This window comes from Panthera onca, chromosome A2, assembly GCF_046562875.1.
Source record: "Panthera onca isolate mPanOnc1 chromosome A2, mPanOnc1 haplotype 2, whole genome shotgun sequence".
Classification (NCBI taxonomy): domain Eukaryota; kingdom Metazoa; phylum Chordata; class Mammalia; order Carnivora; family Felidae; genus Panthera; species Panthera onca.
Window position 1 is genome coordinate 12,186,394 of NC_138340.1, and position 19,228 is coordinate 12,205,621.

Genomic DNA, 19,228 nt, shown 5'->3' on the forward strand with positions numbered 1-19,228 from the left:
ACAGTTGGCCTGGTTAGGTTCAGGCCACAAGTTGCAGCCCCCAATTTGTGGGCCGTAAGTATCAGTTCAGTTTTCAAAGCCTTCCTGCCATTTGCTATTTGAGTTTGTTCGGAGTATGCACTGCCTGGTGGTCTGTCTGGGACTGGGTGGTTTGTTTCTCAGAGTCTTTGGCATGCTAATTAGGATCGTAGCTACTCCTGCCCATTTCTAGAGTGCTCTGGAGACACAAATAACTTCATGGGTTTGCTTTCCTGGACTCCTCACTCTCTGCTCTCTTTCTGGTATTTGTCAGCTGTTTAGGACTTCCCTTTTGGGTTCTGTGACCAACTGGGGGCTCTAGATCCCCACTCTGGCCTGCCTGCCTGCAGTGGGCCTGAATCCTGGGTTTGCCCCACCCTCTGGGAACAACAGCTAGGTTGCCTGGGGCCTGGAGGTGAGAGAACAGACAAGGGGGGAATCGGGGGATTTCCATATGCCCTCTAAGCAGCAGGAGTTCCCCTTCTGGCCCTGAAGCCAGAGCTACAGGCTTCCGCCAGCTCAGTCAGCGTCCCCAGGGCTCACTTCCACTTACAGGTTTCCTCTGCACTTTCCCACAGGGCCTGGGTGCCGCGCTTTCAGCGGCTCTTCCCAGATCCACCCACTGTGCCTTTCAGTCTTCGATGATTGCCCATGAACCCTGCCCACGTGTCGTCCTTGTAGCCAGTGGCAGGGAAGGGCATACAAGCCGACCCCATGTTACCCGCAGCCTGCTTGTGTTCCCTTTGGAGATGATCATGACTGATCAGACCAGTCCCATCACGCGGCTCACTAGGGTGTGCCCCTTTCCAGCTGCCACAGGCAGTGCAGAAATGAGCCAGCTTGTCCGTCCTCAGATGTGTGTTTGGGGCAGCATCCTTACCTGGGCGGGGTTCCTGGAGCGGTGGGTCCTCCGGTGTGGGATTGTTGACGGTGCTTCCCCAAAAGATTCTCCCAGTGGGCTGCGCATAAACATATTTGCCTTTTTACTTTTTAAGTCTTGGAGCAAGACAGTGGCCTCAGTAACCACATGCCCCTCCTGCCTTTGTCTGAATTGTTTATTGAGCCCAGAACATGGTCCATCTGGCACTAGAGTGTGCTGGCCTATGAAAGCAGATCCGGGGGAACAGCCTATAAATAGGTTATATGAAAACGCTGGCAGTTCGATGGGTGTCCTGACCACAGTGCACCCAGCATGTGGCTGTGCCTGAAGGACCCTGTTCTTCCGTACACGGGGCAGCACGAGGCAGGTGCAGGTGTCCCAGATGTGCTGGAACACCGTCTTCCTGAGTCTGATTGCAGAGCCGGCTGCTGAGTCCACACCAGCGTCCAGTTTCCGGTGACCTGGGTGTAACGGTATACTTGAGCAGCTCAGCAGACATCCCTTCTGCACCCACCCATCCTGGTTGCCGCCTGCAGGGCTGAGATGAGCCTTGGGCCTGCACAGTTCTTCTCCCCTTCCTGAGCCCGCCTTCCCAGCATTGGTGACCTCACCTGTTCAGTTCCAGAGGGCTGTGTAGTCCCTACTCCCCACGCGGGGGGACGGCCCTCCACATCTAGGGGCAGTCACAGTTGGGAGCATGGGGGGTGCCCAGAGCCCATCCCACCAGCGAGGGCCTACGTTTGCACGTACCTGCTGAGGACCTTCTGCCCCCAGGCACTGTCTTCGTGCTGGACCCAGCAGTGAGTGGCCTGACGCACCCCCTCACCAGAGTGGGGACAGAGGTGGACAGGCAGAGCTGACGAGAGGCGGAGGAGGAAGAGGTGGCCGCTGTGTGCAGTGGGGACAGTGAGAGGCCAGCGTGACCAGAGTATAGTGAGCAGTGAGGTGACAGAACCAGACGTTGCAGGGCCTTCTGTCCTGTTTTGTGCCTTTCCCGGGTTGTCGTTTCCTTGGTGCCTCGGTTTTCCACCTCCTTCAGAGGCGAAGGGCTCTCATGTTTGCCTGTGGTGCTTTCCAGATGCTTGAGTTAAAGGCTGGACAGATTTTCCTCCTTCTCTGTAGAAATAGGCAACTGGGGCCTTCCAGCACGTGGGTGTGGCTGGCACCTCCGAGGAGCGGCCCTCGTGGCCCCAAGGCCTGTGCATCTGCAGCCCTTGTTCTTGGCTGTGGGTGTGGACGTGGTGATGTGGGGTGGTGGTCATAGCTGTGGCCCCAGCGCCTCCGCCAGCCATTGTGTGGCCTCTGTTCTGTATCTAAAATGGGCCTGAGAAGAGGTGTTCCAGCAGCCTGGCTCCCTCAGGACAGCCTCAGGGTTTGCCTGCTGGCCTGTTGTGACTTTCTAATCACTATCTCAGATGCTTCCTGGTCTGCTCGTGAGCTACAGGGTTGCCCGAAGCATAACTCCGCCATGCAGACTGTTGGAGTGCACGGGGAAGGGCTCAGCCGTTACGCCTCTGACTTTATCTGGTGCTGTGGATCCGTGGTCATCGGACCTCAGGGCAGCCCTGGGGAGCAGCGAGGTGTCAGGGCCCGGGAAGCTCCATCTTTAGGAAGTAGCGGATATGGGGCAGGTGGCCTCCTCAGGCCCCACTTGGAGAAACAGAGATCTCTAGAAAAGCAATTGTGGCCTGCCTGGAGGAAGGCCAGCCTAGTGGTTGCACAGGCACTGGTAGGGTCCTCGCTCAGCTGTGGCCTGAGGCCTAGAGGGCAGAGCCCACGGGTCGGCCTCTGTGACCCTGGCACAGAGGCTGGAGGGAGGCCGGGATGGGGAGAAGGGCATCGAGAACTGGGTGGCGGGAGGGTATGAAGCTGGTGAGTGGGGGCCTCCCTTCACGCCCGCCTCGCCGCCCCCCAGGTCAGTGCCAATGGCAACGTGCTGCGCAGCGAGATTGTGGGCTCCATCAAGATGCGGGTCTTCCTCTCAGGCATGCCCGAGCTGCGCCTGGGCCTCAACGACAAGGTTCTCTTCGACAACACGGGCCGTGAGTACCCCCCGCCACCCCCCCTGCATCCCTGTGGCCAGAGCGGGCCTGTGCTGAGCTCACAGCTGAGCTGAGGGAATACCCAGCTGCATGGGCCAACGCGTGTCCCTCAAGTACTTGCTTTAGAAACATGTTCAGGTGGTTTAAAAGGCAACCGTGAAAACTAGTAAATCCATAACTGGACGTAGAAAACATAGAAGAGCAGAGATCCCAAAGTCAAGTCCCCTCGTCACCCTATGGGCCAGAGGGCACGGGCGAGGACCTCAGACGTCGAGTGTGGGAAGGGTCACGCAGGTCCACGACCCTGCCCTACGCCATCTTGAAGGGAGCTGCGGGCTCAAGGTCAGGCCTTGCCTTGTTCTCTCCTGTCCTGTGCCAGCTCCTGCCCCCACCTGGAGTGCTGGGTCTGGGCTGTTTGAAGGCTACACACAGTGGCTCTGGCTCTTGCCACGCGGCCTGCATGTAGCACCCCCTGCGGTGGGGCGGGGGCCAGAGTGATCTCAGGCACCCAGTGTGCCGAGGCTCTGTGTTGACAAATGGGACACCTGGCTCCTGGCCCACCACAGGCCCCCCGGCCGTGGGAGCGGTGGCAGGGGCGGCCACACCGTCACAGCAGGAGTGAGGCCCCCTCGGGTGTCAGCCCATCAGGGCAGCTCCTGTCCCTGGCTGGGCCCCACCTGCACAGCTCCTCTGCGGGATGGAAAACCAAGACAGGAACCCAGAACACAAGGGATGACGATGCGGCCGGGGCACACCGGGAGCCTTGAGCCGTCGCCCCGCGTCTCCAGCCGGGTCTGTTATACATTCAGCAGACTCGCCCTGGGCAGGAGCGCCGGCTAAGCCACGGACTGGCTGCTGGGGGCCAGAGTGAGCCAGGCCACCCAGCCCTGCCCTCAGCCCGAGCCCGGGGCCAGGATGTGACGGGGCTTCCGAGGGGCTGTGGGGGGACGGGGGAGGTCGTCCAGGAAACCGGGCCCCTTGGCATTCGTGACCCAGACGCTCTCGCGGATTTGAGGGGCAACTCTGCTCTGCCAGGGGCGAGCCCCCGGGATTGGCAGTGTTGCCGAGGGAATGACCCGGAGGGGCTAGGGTCTGTCCCGCCCTCACCCCGCCTCCCCGCAGGTGGCAAGAGCAAGTCCGTGGAGCTGGAGGATGTGAAGTTCCACCAGTGTGTGCGACTCTCACGCTTCGAGAACGACCGCACCATCTCCTTCATCCCCCCAGATGGCGAGTTCGAGCTCATGTCCTACCGCCTCAACACCCACGTGCGTGCGCCCGCCCGCCCCCGGAGCAGGCTTTCCTCCAGGGTGGCCGCGGGAGGCTCCAGACAGGCTCCCGCCCCCTCCCTGCTGGGTGGGAATGGTCCCTGTCCCCGAGCTGACACCCAGGGCACGAACAGCCCCCTACGGGCTGCCCGGCTCTGCGGAGCCGGTGTTTGACAACTCGGGGCTCTGAACCGTTTGAGGGACCGGAGCCCTTTGGCCCTACTGCCCCCACTGCAGGCAGCCCCGGTGACGTGTTCTGCATTTTCAGAGGCCCCTCTGTCTGCGTGTCCATCTGGCCTGGCTGGGACTCGTCCGGCAGCCCCGGGCGGTGGCTTGCTGGGCTCACGCCTGGCAGATGGTCCCTTGCCTCGGGCCTCAGTGTCCCTCTGTGGGAAAGGTGTGAGTGCCGCGTTCGCTTTCCCCAACAGGTCAAGCCCTTGATATGGATCGAGTCCGTGATCGAAAAGCATTCCCACAGCCGCATCGAGTACATGATCAAGGTGCGTGCACACCCGGCACACAGCGCCCACCTGGGGACAAGGGCAGTGAGAGAGGGGGCTGTGGATAGCCTCGCCGGCTCAGGGCTGGCTATCCAGGCCTAACCAGGCCTAACCAGGGCAGGGACACTGTGGGGCTCTGCGACCCCTGTCCGGGGAGATCAGGCCTGTGGCTGAGGCCCTTGCTGCCTCACTGACCCAGAGGGGAGAATGGGGAGCCCTGAAGGCCAAGGGGACTGGAGGCTATAGGGAGGGTCTCGGGGCAGGAGGGTACGAGCTGAGCCTGGAGAACCGGGGTCAGCTTGGTGGGGGGCCCCGGGCCAGGCCAGGGGGGTGGGGCCCTTGCCGGGGCAGGCCGGGTCGGGGCCGGGCCCTCTCACCTGTGCCTTCCGCAACCTTGGCTGCATGGGCCTCGTCTCCAGGCCAAGAGCCAGTTCAAGCGGCGGTCAACGGCCAACAACGTGGAGATCCACATCCCCGTGCCCAACGACGCCGACTCCCCCAAGTTCAAGACGACAGTGGGGAGTGTGAAGTGGGTCCCCGAGAACAGTGAGATCGTGTGGTCCATCAAGTCCTTCCCGGTAAGCGCCCTTCTCAGTGGGGTGCCCCTCGACTTCCTCCCACGCCCCGCCTGCCTCCTGTGCCCATCCCAGCACGCAGCAGCCTCAAAGCGGGGCACGGGGCCAGGATCCCCGTGGACGGAGAGCCAAGGGGCGGGCCACGCGAGGAGGGAAAGCCGGAGCCGGCACGGGCAGCTTGTCCGAACGGCCCGTCTCCAGCATCAGGGCGGCACCCCTGCCTCTCTGCCTCCCTCCTGCCCTCCTTCTGGCACTCCGGGTCAGAACTCCGCTTCCCTTGAGGGGAACAGACTGCCTCGAGGCCTGAGCAGCGTGGGTTTCGGGACTCCAGCACCAGCTCCGGGAAAATAGAGCACTTCGTGCTGGCGTAGATGCCTGGCTTGTGGTCAGGGTTTTGAGCACTTGAGTCTGGGTTTGCAGCAGTGGCAGCCGGAGAGCCGGGAAGGGGGGTGTGCCCCCCCGTGCTGTGCCGATTACGGCCCGTTGCCGTTTTCTCATCATGAACAAGACGAGACTCCTTTCCTTAAGTCTGGGGGCCATTTGCATTTCTTTCTCTGGAAATTACGGCAGCTGTCCCCTTCATTTTTCTGTCAGGTTTGGTCATTTTCTTCGTTTCCGAGAGCTCTTTTTATATGGGCAAGATTAAGCAAAGCATTTTCCTTGGTACGAGTTGCAAGAGGTTTTCCCTAGTTTGATGTTATCTTTTGGCTTTGTTTCTGGTGGTTTTTGCTGTGTGACCTGTTTTCTTTTTTGAAAAAATTTTTATTTATTTAGTTTGTGAGAGACAGTGAGTGGGGCACAGAGAGGGAGAGAGAATCCCAAGCAGGCTGTGCAGTCAGCACGGAGCCCACGGCGGGGCTCAGTCCCATGAACCGTGAGATCATGACCTGAGCCAAAACCAAGAAAATGAAGCCGCTGTGTGACTTTTTCAAAATTGCTTCTTTGCTTTATGACTGTTGTTTAACATAGTCAGATTTCTCAGCCCTTTCTTTTTATGGTGTCTGGACTGTAAGTCATACTTTGAAAGGCCTCACCTTTCCCAGATATAAAGGAATTCACCTATATTTGCTTCTAGAACCTGTATAGTGGCATTTTTGTTAACCTTGGCTTTTAGGTCCTTTCAGAGCTAGGTCTGGTAAATGGGGTGAGGTACAGGTTCAGTTTTGTCCAGTTTTCTAACATCATTTACTAAAAAATCTTACCTTCCCCCCAGTGGTTTTGAAATGCCATGTGTATCAAATATCAAATTTTCATATGGCATAAGATCTCTTTCTGAATGTCCTGGTGTCTATCTGTCCATGGAGCGAGGCCACGTTTTAACTCAGGGCTTTAGTCTATATTTTAACATCTGATCAGGCCAGGCCCACCTCCCCCCCCAACCCCCCATATCCATCTCTTGTCTGTTCACTGGTGATTCTTGCTTGTTTGGTTTTCCTTAATGAATTTTGGAATCTGTTTGTTTGTACTAAATACGAAAGTCAGAACACTTCTCTGAGGCTTTGTCCTTTATGAGGACTTTGTCCTTTGTCCTTTTATGAGACTGACCTTTGTGTCAGTCTCGCCTTTGTGCTTTTGGGGATGTTTGAATGTTTACCTTATATACTTCACATAGCCTTTCCCTAGGTGTAAAAAAGTGCATTTATTGAAATACAACATGCAGAAAAGTACACAAATGGAATGTGAATGAGTCAAGGAACTTCCTCAGGGGGAAACATCCACGTGTCTGGAACTAGATAAAGGCCACAGAACATCCCTGCCCTCAGGAGCCTCCAGGGCTCACGACCAGTGGGCACATTTCTCATAAAGATGATTTAAAAAAAAAAATTTTTTTTTATGTTTGTTTATTTTTAAGAGAGACAGAGCGCAAGAGGGGGAGGGGCAGAGAGAGAGGGAGACACAGAACCCGAAGCAGGCTCCAGGCTCCGAGCTGTCAGTACAGAGCCCGATGCGGGGCTCGAACTCACAAGCCGTGAGATCATGACCTGAGCTGAAGTCACCTGCTTCACCGACTGAGCCACCCAGGCGCCCCTCTTGTGAGGATGATTTTTAAGTCAGTGTGTCGGTGAGTGGGGTCTTCTCTTCCATTGTGTCTTCCAGCAGGTGGCTGATGTTTGTATGGGAGTTTTACGCCCTAGTTCCCTCCTGTATTTTTGGTTTATGGTAGTTTTTCTTTCAGTTCCTGTGCATCTTCAGATACTCCTTCGTATCATTTATAACCAGATACGGTTTTCCCTTCTCTGCTGTTGTTGGGCATTTGATGGCTCTGGCGTCTCCTTGCTGTGGCTGCTGTCTCCAGGGCCCGTAAGTGGAGGTGGAGAGTGACCTCTGGTCTTGGCCCCAGCTGGAGGCGCTGGGCGTCGTCCCCCCAAGTCTGACACCACATGGGGCCGTGGACTCGATCCAGCCCTTACTTTCCTGTGTTTTCGGCACAAACGGGTAACAAATTCATCCAGGTGCCCCTTTGGTGTCTCAGTTCAGATCTGTTCACGGGTGGATCTCGAAACATGGCTGCATTCCGGTAAGCTCCACCTGATCGAGGCATGTTTCCTTTTTAAAGCACCGTTGAACTGCGTTAACACTGTGCATAACCTTTGCACGCTGATGTTCATAACCGAGGCTGACTTTTTTGGGGGCGCTCTCTGTTCTGCCTGTTTTGTAATTACCCCGTGCCCCATTTCCATGCCGCAGGGCAGTTTGAGGAGCCTGGATGTCGTCTGGTCTTGAGGTTGATAGAATCTGGCTGTGTGACCTTCCAGATCTCGACTACTTTCTCTCTCCTGTGGAAATTGGGCCATTCAGAGTTTCCATTTCTGTTACAGGCTGTTTGGGTAAATTGTTTCCCTTCAAAAAGTCAGCCAACCTAAGCAGGTTTTTAAGTTGTCTGCCAAGTTGGAGAAAGTGGTCTTTTTCTTTTTCTTTTTTTTTTCCCATTATGATGGTTACTTCTACCTTGTTATTTTTTATTTTGTCTATTTGGGCCTTCTGTCTTCCTTGATAAAGCTACCTGGTGGCTTCTCTCTCTTTTTTTTTTTTCTTCCAGATTTGCTTTTTAATTTTGTTGTAATATTTTCCAGTCTTTTATAAGTCTTCGGTTTAAATTTCTTCATCCTTTCCTTGTTCTAAGTTTTCTTTTTTTAAAAAAATTTTTAATGTTTCCTAACTTCTAGAGAGAGAGAGAGAGACAGAGCATGAGCAGGGAGGAGCAGAGAGAGAGAGGGAGGCACAGAATCGGAAGCAGGCTCCAGGCTCTGACCTGTCAGCACAGAGCCTGACGTGGGGCTCAAACCCACCAACCGTGAGATCATGACCTGAGCCGAAGTTGGATGCGTAAGCAACTGAGCCACCCAGGCTCCATCCTTGTTCTGAGTTTTCAAGTTGGATAGCTTCATTTGATGATTTTGTTTTAAAATTTATACCGCCACAAGTATTTAAGCCGTAAATATTCCTACGAGCCCTGCCTTAGCCATATAGCGCTTAGATTCTGACATGTCCTATTTCATGTGATCATCTGGAAATTCTGTACCCAAGAGAGTGGGTTGTTCTTTTTAAATTTCCTCGGGGAAGGGCCTTCTGTTTTCTTTTCTCCTCACTACAGATTTGGAGCACTGAGGCCAGACAGTGCTATTCTTGTCGTTTCCGTTTCTGGGATTTCTTGAAGTGTTTGTTGTATGCGAATGGAAGGTCAGAGTTTGCAGATCCCCTGCGTGCGCTTGGGAGGAAGGCAGGGCTTCTGCTGGCGGGGAGAGAGCCCACGAGGTCTGCGTGACGCCGAGGTAGCGTCTGCCCGTCAGCTCGGCCTTCCTCCGGCTCCCTCTGCGCCTCGTGTGGCGCCCGCTTCACAAGCTGCTGCCGCGTGAGTTGGTGGCCTGGATACTCGCAGCTGCGGTGTCTTCCCTGTGGACCGCGGGACCGCGGCCTCCGGGACCATGGCCTGTCCTCCCTTGCACCTGTGACTCCTGCCCTGCGTTCTCCCCTGCCGTTTGTCTGCCTCTGGCTGGTGAGCCTTCGCCGGGTCTTCCTGCGGGTGTGGCCTTTCTCTGCTTTTGCGGCACAGAGTTGTGTTTTGGCCTGTGAGCCGGCCTGTAGGTCTCTCTCGCTCTCGGGGGACTCGCACCCGCTGACATCGGCGTGACGGACACGGGGCGGGCGAGCCAACGCGCCGCTGCCCCTCGGCCTGTCCTCGTGCTTTCGTTTCCCCTTTTGTCTTTATAAGGCTCAGATTTGGGGTCCGTTACTGTTTCATATACAGGCTGATGATGAAGCGGCTTTAGTTCCTCGGCTGCCTGCTTTGTCTGCGGCTGGGACCGCATTATTCTCCCCTCATTGTCCCAGAGTCTTTACTCAGCACATGTCACTGGCTCAGGCAGAGTCCCTGCTGTGGCCCTGGCCCTGGCGGTGGTGAACACACTGGCCGCTGGCTCCGCCCCAAGGAGGGGAGCATGAGGGGAGCACGACCGCAGGCCGGGAGCCGGGGCTCCGCTCCGCTCCGCTCTGCCCTGCCCGAGAAGCTCCAGGACCGCCCCTGCCTGCTCCGGCCAGAAGCAGCCCCGCTCAGCAGCCGCTCCTGCCAGAGCCGCGGGGGTCACCTGGTGTCCTGGGCGCGATGAGGGCCGCGCTCTCTTTGCTCCCTACTCCTCTAGGCGCGACACCCCGGGCGCTTGGATGGCCGGGCTGAGATGCCTCACTCACGTCCGGGCCTGGGCTTCCGGTCGTTCAGGGGCCACCTCTGGGAGCAGGACCCGAGTCCAACCCATCAGTCAGCCCCCAGCCTCCATCTTTCACTTTTGTCATCTCCCTGTGTTCACCATGCCTCACCTTGACCTTCCCCCTCTGCTTCCGCGTGCCGCCCAGACATGGGGCAGGTGGGGCTGTTCCCTCGGGCTCTGGCCTCAGCAGGTGGTCCACACCTCGTGCCTCCTTTCCCTGCCTGAGGCCTGTAAGTCTAGGCATCCTTGAAGCAACTAGTCTTCATTCCCTGAGAGTCTGTGCCACTCTCTTGATCCTAAGAATTCGGCGATTTTCTGCAGCATGCCTGCGATCGGGCCGGCTCAGCTGGCAGGACGGTCCGAGAGGCCTGGGCTAAGTGTAAGTGTGTCTGAGGAGCCGAGACTCTGGGAGACCGCGGCCACGCAGGAAGGGGCTCCGTGGCCGGGCCAGCAACTGGGCACCCTGCAGGGGCAGCTGTTGGCTGAGCTGGGCCGGGGCCTTGGCCTGACTGTCTCTCCCTCGTCTGCTCCCCCAGGGTGGCAAGGAGTACCTGATGCGGGCCCACTTTGGCCTTCCGAGCGTGGAGGCGGAGGACAAGGAGGGCAAGCCCCCGATCAGCGTCAAGTTTGAGATCCCCTACTTCACTACCTCTGGCATCCAGGTACACGCGGCCAGGGCCGCAGGGCCCCAGAGCACATGTGGACGGGCCCAGGCCTCCATCCCAGCTCGGGTTGCTGCAGCCAGCGTGGACAACGGTGCTGGTCTGCCTTCCCAGGGCGCCGACGTGCTGCCCCGGCTCTGCCGCCCTCCTATGGCAGCCTGGTCCCGCCCCTGTCCGCACAGACCTCACCCTGCACTTCAGCCCCGAGATTAGAGAGTCGTTCCGCCCCCGGAACTAGAGTTGGAGCCTCCGGTGTTCACGCGCCTGCCACCACAGGGCCTGTTTTCCAAATCCGCGAGGGGAGGTGAACTCTGGGCCTCCTCTCCAGGAGTCTGCCGGAGGGCCGTGTGGGAGAGGGCACAGCCTGGCTCGCTCCCGCACCTTCTGGCAGTGACCGCTCCAGACCCCCCCCCCCCCACACCTCTGCCTGTGCTTGCCTGCTCCTCCTCACAGCCTCCCCTCCCCTCCCTGGCCCCGAGGGAGTGACGGGGTGGGGGCGGGGGGCAGCACGCACGTACTCAGGCCCCGCTGCCCGTGCCCTAGGTGCGCTACCTGAAGATCATTGAGAAGAGCGGCTACCAGGCTCTGCCGTGGGTCCGGTACATCACTCAGAACGGAGGTGCGTGCAGCCCGCCACGGGCGGTGCAGACAGGCTCCCTGGTGGCCGCTCCCCTGTGCCCCAGGTGGTGCACACAGAGCAGCCCCGGGGTTGTGGTGGGGGAGGGGGGCGGCCCCGCCTCCAGGTGCGGAGCAGAAAACCAACGCCTCCTTCCCTGCTTCTAGATTACCAGCTCCGGACCCAGTGACGGGCCCCACGGCCGGCGCTGGCGCTCCAGGTGGAAGCACCCGGAGGGAGCACCTGCCGAGCCTGCGGGATGGAGGAGGGGTGCCCCCCTGGCTGCCGGCCACCCTCCCGGCTCCTCCGGGCTCCTCCCGGGCCCCACCTCCTCCGGGCACACCTGCTCTGCCGTTGCCACTCTCGTCCCTGAGGTCCCTTCTCCCAGAAGAGGCTCGTCTTCGAGAAGTCTTGTCTCTCTGCCCCCTGAGTCAGTTTGAGGGGAAGGAAATGAAATCTTTCCCTCCAGAGATCAAATGCAGCCTTCTGTGCTGTTTAGCTCCCAGGCGCCAGAAAGATTGGGAAATGCCCGCCAGACTGCTGGCCGCACGCGGCATGTGGCCGGGCCGGCAGGGCCGCTGTTTTATTGCCGTTCTGCTGAACGTCGTAGGTTTATAAGTGTCCCCAGAGTTTGTCTTGTTCGTCCATCGTTGTTTACGTGAACCTCACTGTGTGCACCCCCCGCCCCTTGTCCTGAAGCGCTCTTGGGCAGCACTTAGCGCGGGCGGGCTCGTCCCCCTCCTCAGCAGCGCCAGTACCGGGTGGCGCTCCCACGTCCGGCCGGAACCTGGCACTCGGGTCTGTGGCTGCAGCTTCTGACTGCTCCTCGGGGGCTCCCGGCCTAGACCCCCGGCTTCAGCGGAGGTGCCTTCCCAGGGTGAGCCGTGCCGTGCAAGGCCATCACCCAGCCACATCAGTGTTTGTCCCCCGGGGGACCGCCGGCCCCATAGGGCGGGGGGCACGGGCCATCCCCGTCTGTGCTGGGTCACCCACCGCACCACCACCCTGTCTGTGTCCGTGTCACGATTACATTAAATTCCATTACTTAAACACACTGCCTGCCTTCCCTCAGGTGCAGCGTGCTGCAGACTCCTGGGTGGCCAGGGGCAGGTGCTGGACTCACATCGAGGTCCTCTCTGAGCTCACTAGAAATGCACATTCACAGACCCCAACCCCCACCCCCCACCCCCCCACCGACCTGCTGAGGCAGAGTCTCTGGGATCGAGGCCCAGGAGACCTCTCAGCAGTTTCCATCTGTGGTTCATATGTGCGCTGGAGTTTGAAAACTGATGCCCCTCAGAGGGGATTGTGGTGGGCGCATGGGCAGGAAGTGCCCTGTCTTCCACGGCAGGCACCTGCATCTCCCCCTGCTGCCCTGCTGGGCCTTGCCCGGCTCACCCCCTGTTGCCTGCAAGGGCTGTGCACCCCTATCCCTCCCCCAGATCGCCCAGCTCCCCCTTCGAGGGCTGGTGGGCATCAGCCCCATGGAATCCTGCCCTTCCAGCCGCGTTGAGTAAAGGACGCTGCCTGGGGCTCAGGCCAGAGCCCTTAGAAGCGCCCTTGATGCCTTGCCCCTCGCTGCCCACACCCACATCTGCAGCAAGCCCTGATGGCCTCCTTCCAGAAGACCCTGGGTCCAAAGCATTTTCCATCACTGCCCTCACCGGAGGCCAAGCCGCAGCCTCTCGAGCCCCTGGGGGTCACAGGTCATCTGCAGGGTAGAGTGGGGCCTCTTCCCAGCAATGCTTGGGACAAGGTTATGTGCAAGCCCTCCCACTGTGAGCGTGTGCCCGTGTAATACTAGGTATAGTATATGTAGGAGAAAGATGGCAAGTGCTGAGCTAAGCATGCATCTTGAGTCAGGAAAAGAACAAGAAAATAAGCCTAAGAACACAGGAAGAAGGAAATAATAGGGGAATAGAAAGCAAACATTCGATAAAAAGCAGAACCACAAGTTGGTTATTTTAATAGATGAATGGAATTCAGAAGCTGCTGGGAAATTTGATCAAGACGAAAAGAAGGCCCAACTCGCTATCCCTCGAAAGACTTCAAACGTGGAGAGAGAGCTTTTCAAACATGGAGAGATTAGAGCAGGAGAGGTGCCTCCTGAGGCAGGCAGGCCGCCTTCTGCTGCCCAGGCCATGTGCCTGCAGGGGCTTCGGCCTCCTGGAGGAGGGGCTCTCCTGTCTAAGCCACACAAAAACCCCATGGAGGGGAGGATGCTGTGAGCAGCTTGGTGCCAGCACACTTGAAAATGTCAGCTAGCTTGGATAAGTTCCTAGAGGGTAAAAAACTGACTCAAAAAGAGGGGGAAAGTCTGAATAGTCCTATAAGCTAGCAAGGAAACAGAACTAGTCAGAACTCTGGACCCAGATGGCATTCTTGGAAAAGTCCTACCAAACACTCAAGGGGAGAGAAAAGGGAATTTAAGAAACTCAGAAGAAAAATAAACATTTCTTGACTCGTTTTATGAGACCAGCATTTCCTCAAAACAATATGAAACCGGAAAATTCTAGACTAGCCTCACTGGTGACCATAGATGTGAAAATCCTAAATAAAATTGAGGGAGGGGGCGTCTGGGTGGCTCAGTCAGTTAAGCATCCAACTTTTCATACCAGCTCCGGTCATGATCCCAGGGTTGCGGATCAAGCCCTATAACCCACGCTGAGCACAGAGCCTGCTAGAGGTTCTCCCTCTCCTTTTGCCCCCCCCCCCACTTGCCCATGCACACACGTACACCCACATGCAAGCACGTTCTCAAAAAATCGGAGGGGAAGTGGTGACGTATAAAAAGGATGTAACCTTGTGTCTAAGGTTGAATCTTAGGTATGCAAAATTTAATGCTGGAAAACGCGTTGCTCCGATCCACTGCCTTAAAAAGAGTAAGGGAGTTGGGGCGCCTGGGTGGCACATCTTCTGATGTCAGCTCGGGTCTTGATCCCAGAGTTGATGAGTTCGAGCCCTGCATTGGAGCACCCAGCGTGGAGCCTAGTTAAGAAAAATTTATTTAAGTCAGGGAGGAAAACATATGATCACTTCAACAGGTATGGGCAAAGGGTTTAATAAAATTAAGCATTCATTCATGATCAGAAAGAATAACCCTTAAGCCAACTACAAACTATTGACAATAGTACCCAAAATGAAGTGCCTGGGATTAAATGAAACAAAAAACACACAAGGCCCCTAGGGGAACCTTATGGAGGTGTTTAGGGAAGGCCTAATGGAAAGAGAGGTGCTCCATGGGCATTGAATGGACGTCTCAGTACCAAGGATGCCAATATTCCCTCTGGTAGGCAGAAAATGCCCTCCCCCCGGCCCCCCCGCAGGATGTGCACAATCCAACCCCCAGAACTTCTAAATCTGTTAAATTGCATGGCAAGGGGGATTCAGATCGCAGATGCGATTAAGGTTGCTGATCAGCTGACCATAATGGGGAGGTTACCCTGAACGACCTGGTGGGTCCAATGTAATCACAACGGTCCTTAACAGTGGAAGAAGGGGACAGAAGAGGGAGAAGCGGAAAGTGGTGGTGTGTGAGGGACCCGGTGTGTAGACGAAGGGTCATCAGCCAGGGATGCGGGCTGGGATCAGCCAGGGATGCGGGCTGGATGCAGGCTCCAGAAGCTGGGAGAGGGTGGGACGAATTCTCGACGGAGTCCCCAGCAGGAGCACAGCCCTGCCGACACCTTGGCTTTATTTAGCCCGGTGAGACCATCTCAGGCTCTGGACCCTAGGACTTGTTCATAAATCTGTGTTGTTTTATGTTTGTGATAATTTGTTACGGCAGCACTGGGAGACCAATAGACTCTTGAAAACTATTTATAGGTTAAATACATTCACAATCAAAATCCCAGTCAGGTGCGTGTGGAACTTGACAAGCGGGTTGTAAAATTTCCATGGAAGGTCAAAGAGCCAAGAATAATAAGGAATCTTGAAAGAGAATAAAATAGGATGGCCTGTTTGGGCATCAAGAGCTACTTCATTAAGAGTAATTAAGACGCAAAATAGGGTCGGTTAAGGTCATGATCATGGGATCCAGCCTCTCCTTGGGCTCTGAGCTGATAGTGTGGGGCCTCTCCATCCCTCCCCCCGCTCATGCTCTGTCTTTCTCAAAATAAACCTTAAAAAAAAAAAGACACAAAATAACACCTACAGAGTAAGTGCTTTAGAATGAAGTTCAGAAACAAGCTCAGCTGAACTATATTCTTCAGGGATCCTTCCACCGCAAGGGGCAGATCTAGAGAAGGAGAAGACGAAGTCAAAGTGGGTCTACCTCGGGGGACAGAGAGGCAATCACAGGGGCTCTGGGACGCTGGCCACACTCCATTTCTTGAGCGGGCGGTGGTGACGTGGGTGTTTGCTCCATAATTTTGTTAAACCGCATGTTTGTGTTTTATGTGCTTTACAGTATGATGTTATAATCCCCCCAAATTTAACGCATGAAACATCAGATGACTTTAATGTCAGTTAACAATTCCAGACAATCAAAAAAAGATGGAAAGCCCCCACGTCATTCTTTTAGGCAGCCAGCACTTGAATGCCAAAACCAAGTTCAGGATGGGAGAAAAGAAACCGGGGCCGAAACTTACGCACCACAAAGCAAAAGCACTCGACAAAATGTCAGCAACCAGGATAGAGCAGCGGGCGGTAGCATCATACGCAGTGACTAGGCAGGGTCTACTCCAGGGACAAGGATGGCTTCCACAGAGGGCCGCGCAACCCGTGCAACTTGTCCCATCACCAAACCATATCCGTTTGTTCCAGAAAGAAATGTTAAGACACGGCCGACATCCCTAACGGAAACGAGCTCAGAAGTAAAAGGGAGAAGCTTCCCCACTCCAAATGATCCCATTTCCCGCCAAGCATCAGAAAGGAGGCTTTTGCAGACAAGCAGGAAGGGCCAGGAACGGGGACCCCAAAGTCCCCCGGATTTCACAGGTGCAACTGGGAGATGCTGAAATTCACTTAGGGGCTCGTGAAAGTCATAATGTCCTTGCTGTCCTGCCACGCTGGCCCGAGTTCCATCACAGGCTCCTGGACAAACAGAGACATGTTCCAGAAGGCGCCCACTCACGACCAGCTGCCCTGTTAGAGCGAACAGCGGGACACAACCCACATGGAGCCGGGGGAAGGAGGGCCGAGCAACTGTGTCCATCCAGGCAGATATTCTGCTCACTCAGTGAACGGCCAGGGCTGGGTGTGCTGACCGGCCACATCCCACAGCTGGGCTCAGTGGCTTCCCCGCCCCCCTCCCAGAGCTGAACATTCGCCCAGCCTGCGACCCCATGGTTCCATCCCTGGGCAAGTGGCCCAAGACAAGGGAGCCCGTGAGTCCACAAAAGTTCACCAATGGAGTGTTCACAGCGGCCTGACTCACGATAGCCCCAAACTGGAAACTCAAACGGTGGCTGCCCCACTCAACAGGATGGGACGCAGCGATGAAAAGGCACAAGAGCCAGCTCCACGCCACCACGGAAGGGAGCACGGGCGTGAGCGACGCCTACGGCCGGGGGCAGGAGGCTGTGGACTGGAGGGAACCTTCTGGAATGATGGGAAGGTCCTACATTTTGATCTGGGTGCTGCACACGCTCGTGTGCGTGTAGGTAACATGCACCGAGCCATACATTTGACACGTGTGCACTTTACACACTTCATGTGGGCATGTTACACCTCAGTTCTTCAGAGCTTAAAAAATAAAACTATTAATAGTTTACAAATGCAAACAATATTCATGAAATGAGCAGATCGCAGGAGGATGTGGTCCCACTACTTATACAGACTTTATAGTCACACAAATCATATTGTTTATGGCCAACATAGTACGTAATAAAGTATAAACCATATGAAGGAAGGACTAACTCCAAATTCTTGACCACGGTACGCTGCGGGGTGGAGAGGGACAGCCAGAGACCACGGGTTCAACTGCATCTGTCAGGCTTATTTCTTCCGGTCAGTGGTACATGCATGGAGACTTGTTCAATACATGGGTATCATCGGTGTTTTTGTGGTGGCCTAAGATCGCTCTTAATAAAGGTTGCAGTTCAGATCCTGTTTCTCCCCTGCTCAAAATCCCACCATGGCTCCCCAGTGCCCTCAAGAGTAAAACTCCACGGCTTCCACTCCCACCCTCCTTCCCTCCGCTCCTGCCACCCCTGCCTCTTTGCCCCAAGCTTGTCTCCCCTCGGAGCCTTTGTACCTGCAGTCTCTCTCTCCTGGGGCACCCTTCTCTTGGCCGCAGCTCAACTCGAATGTCACCTTCCCGCTGCCACTCCAGCTTGTCCCTACGTGCAAGTGTCCCTTGTTCCACATTTTCCTGTGTCCCCCATCTGCCTTACAAGGCCCTCAAGGGCAGGGTTCCCTGTCTGGTTAGTCACTGCTGCGTCCCCAGGCTCCGGGGCAGCGTGGGGCTGGCACGGGGACCTGTGGATGCACCCCAGGTTCTGCCAGTCATCGCCACAAGGGGGCGCCTACAGGTCAGAAATCAACCCAGGACTTGGGCCACCTGGAAAGGTGGGCAGGACAGGCCCTCTCTGAACACAGGGGTGCCCCGGAGCCCTGCTGTTCCTCCCGGGGGTCCTCACTGCAGCCTGACTCTGACAGATGTGGACACTGAGGCTTGGAAAGGTCACAAAGGTGACAGGTCCTGAATGCCCCCTGATGGCCCCGTGGTGCCTTCTCAGACACGGTGGAAGAAGCTAGGGAAGCAGCAGATGGGGGTGGAGGTGACTGGGGGCCCTGATCTCAGGGTGGTGCCTGTGATCCTCAGTGGCCGTTCTGTCCTGGCCAGAAGAATCAACTCAGGGCCAGCCAGGGGTCAAGCTGACCCTCTCCACCTCAGGGAACCCGAGGTGCAGGTGGCCCAGTGCCTGCCCCAGCCCTGCAGCCCCCACTGTACACAGGGGAAACTGAGGCCCAAAGACAGGCCAGGACTAGGCAGGTGCCCTATGCCCAGTGCTGCCCACCCAGCCTGTGCTGGCTGCCCTCTAGGGGTGGGGGATAGGGGCCTTGGAGGAGGGCAGACGGGGTGCCCCTCACCCACCCCTTCCAGCTCCTTATTCAACAAACAGGGAACTGGGTCTGTGTCTCACGCAGGCTTTCCCAGGGTTCCCAGGCCAAAACTGAGCCCCACAGACCAGCTTCCCTTGCTGTGTGACCTTGAGCAGGCCCCTTACCCTCTCTGGGCCTGGTTCCACGTCCGTGTTGGGGCTGCTGCAGGCCATTTCATTAGCAGAAAAAGTCTCGCGAAGAAGGAAGTTTTAGGTTGTTGTCAACCAAGCGGGAACTATTCAGTTGCCCTCTCTAGGGGCCACGATCCTTCCAGAAGGCGCGAAGACCACGGGGCCACCAAATCGTCATCACTTTTCAACTGAGGTGAAGTTCACATGACATATAGTTAACCATTTTCAAGTGAGCAAATCTGTGGCATTTAGGGCATTCACAGTATTATGCAACCACCACCTCCCTCTAATTCCAGAACGTTCTATCACCCCAAGAGGAAACCTGTCCCCGTGAGCAGTCGCTCCCCGCCCCCTCGTCCGGCCCCTGGCGACTGCCAATCTGCCTTCTGCCTCTGCCCATTTACCTCTCCTGGACACCTCATGTCAATGGAATTATACGGTGTTTGTGTCTTTGTGACTCACTCCTTTCGCTGTGCAAAATGTTCATCCTCACTGTGGCACGTTTCAGCGTTTCAGTCCTCGTTATGACTAACGCGCTACCGCGTTACGAGCTCATCCACTGAGGGGCACTTGGGTTCCTTCCACCTTTTGGCGACTGCGACTGGCGTGGCTGTGAACACGGGGGGCAAGTATCTGTCTGAGTCCCCACCTTCGGTTCTTTGGGGTCTATACCGGGGAGGGGAATTGCTGGCCACAAATACGGTAATTCACGTTTCATTTTTTGAGGGATTTCACTGTTTGTTGTCGTTGTTGTTGTTATAAGGCTACAAGGCCATGGCACCTGGC

General features: G+C 56.5%; 1 protein-coding gene and 1 long non-coding RNA gene across 2 annotated transcripts in view; one reads left to right on the forward strand and one right to left on the reverse strand.

The window, feature by feature from the left end:
• AP1M1 (adaptor related protein complex 1 subunit mu 1) overlaps window positions 1-12,318 on the forward strand; it is a 29,297-nt gene extending 16,979 nt beyond the window's left edge. Inside the window, exons 6-12 of the mRNA XM_060630530.3 lie at window positions 2,814-2,940; window positions 4,063-4,205; window positions 4,634-4,705; window positions 5,125-5,283; window positions 10,523-10,648; window positions 11,192-11,267; window positions 11,432-12,318. Of these exons, the coding sequence (XP_060486513.1) occupies window positions 2,814-2,940; window positions 4,063-4,205; window positions 4,634-4,705; window positions 5,125-5,283; window positions 10,523-10,648; window positions 11,192-11,267; window positions 11,432-11,454 (726 nt within the window). The 3' untranslated portion in view covers window positions 11,455-12,318. The remainder of the gene's footprint in view (window positions 1-2,813; window positions 2,941-4,062; window positions 4,206-4,633; window positions 4,706-5,124; window positions 5,284-10,522; window positions 10,649-11,191; window positions 11,268-11,431) is intronic.
• Window positions 12,319-13,958: 1,640 nt separating this feature from the next.
• LOC132678327 (uncharacterized) lies at window positions 13,959-18,763 on the reverse strand. The gene is made up of 3 exons (XR_009609558.3): window positions 18,437-18,763; window positions 16,230-16,298; window positions 13,959-14,252 (listed from the first exon to the last, which is right to left on the reverse strand). It is a non-coding gene; the product is annotated as an uncharacterized LOC132678327 (long non-coding RNA).
• Window positions 18,764-19,228: the final 465 nt, after the last annotated feature.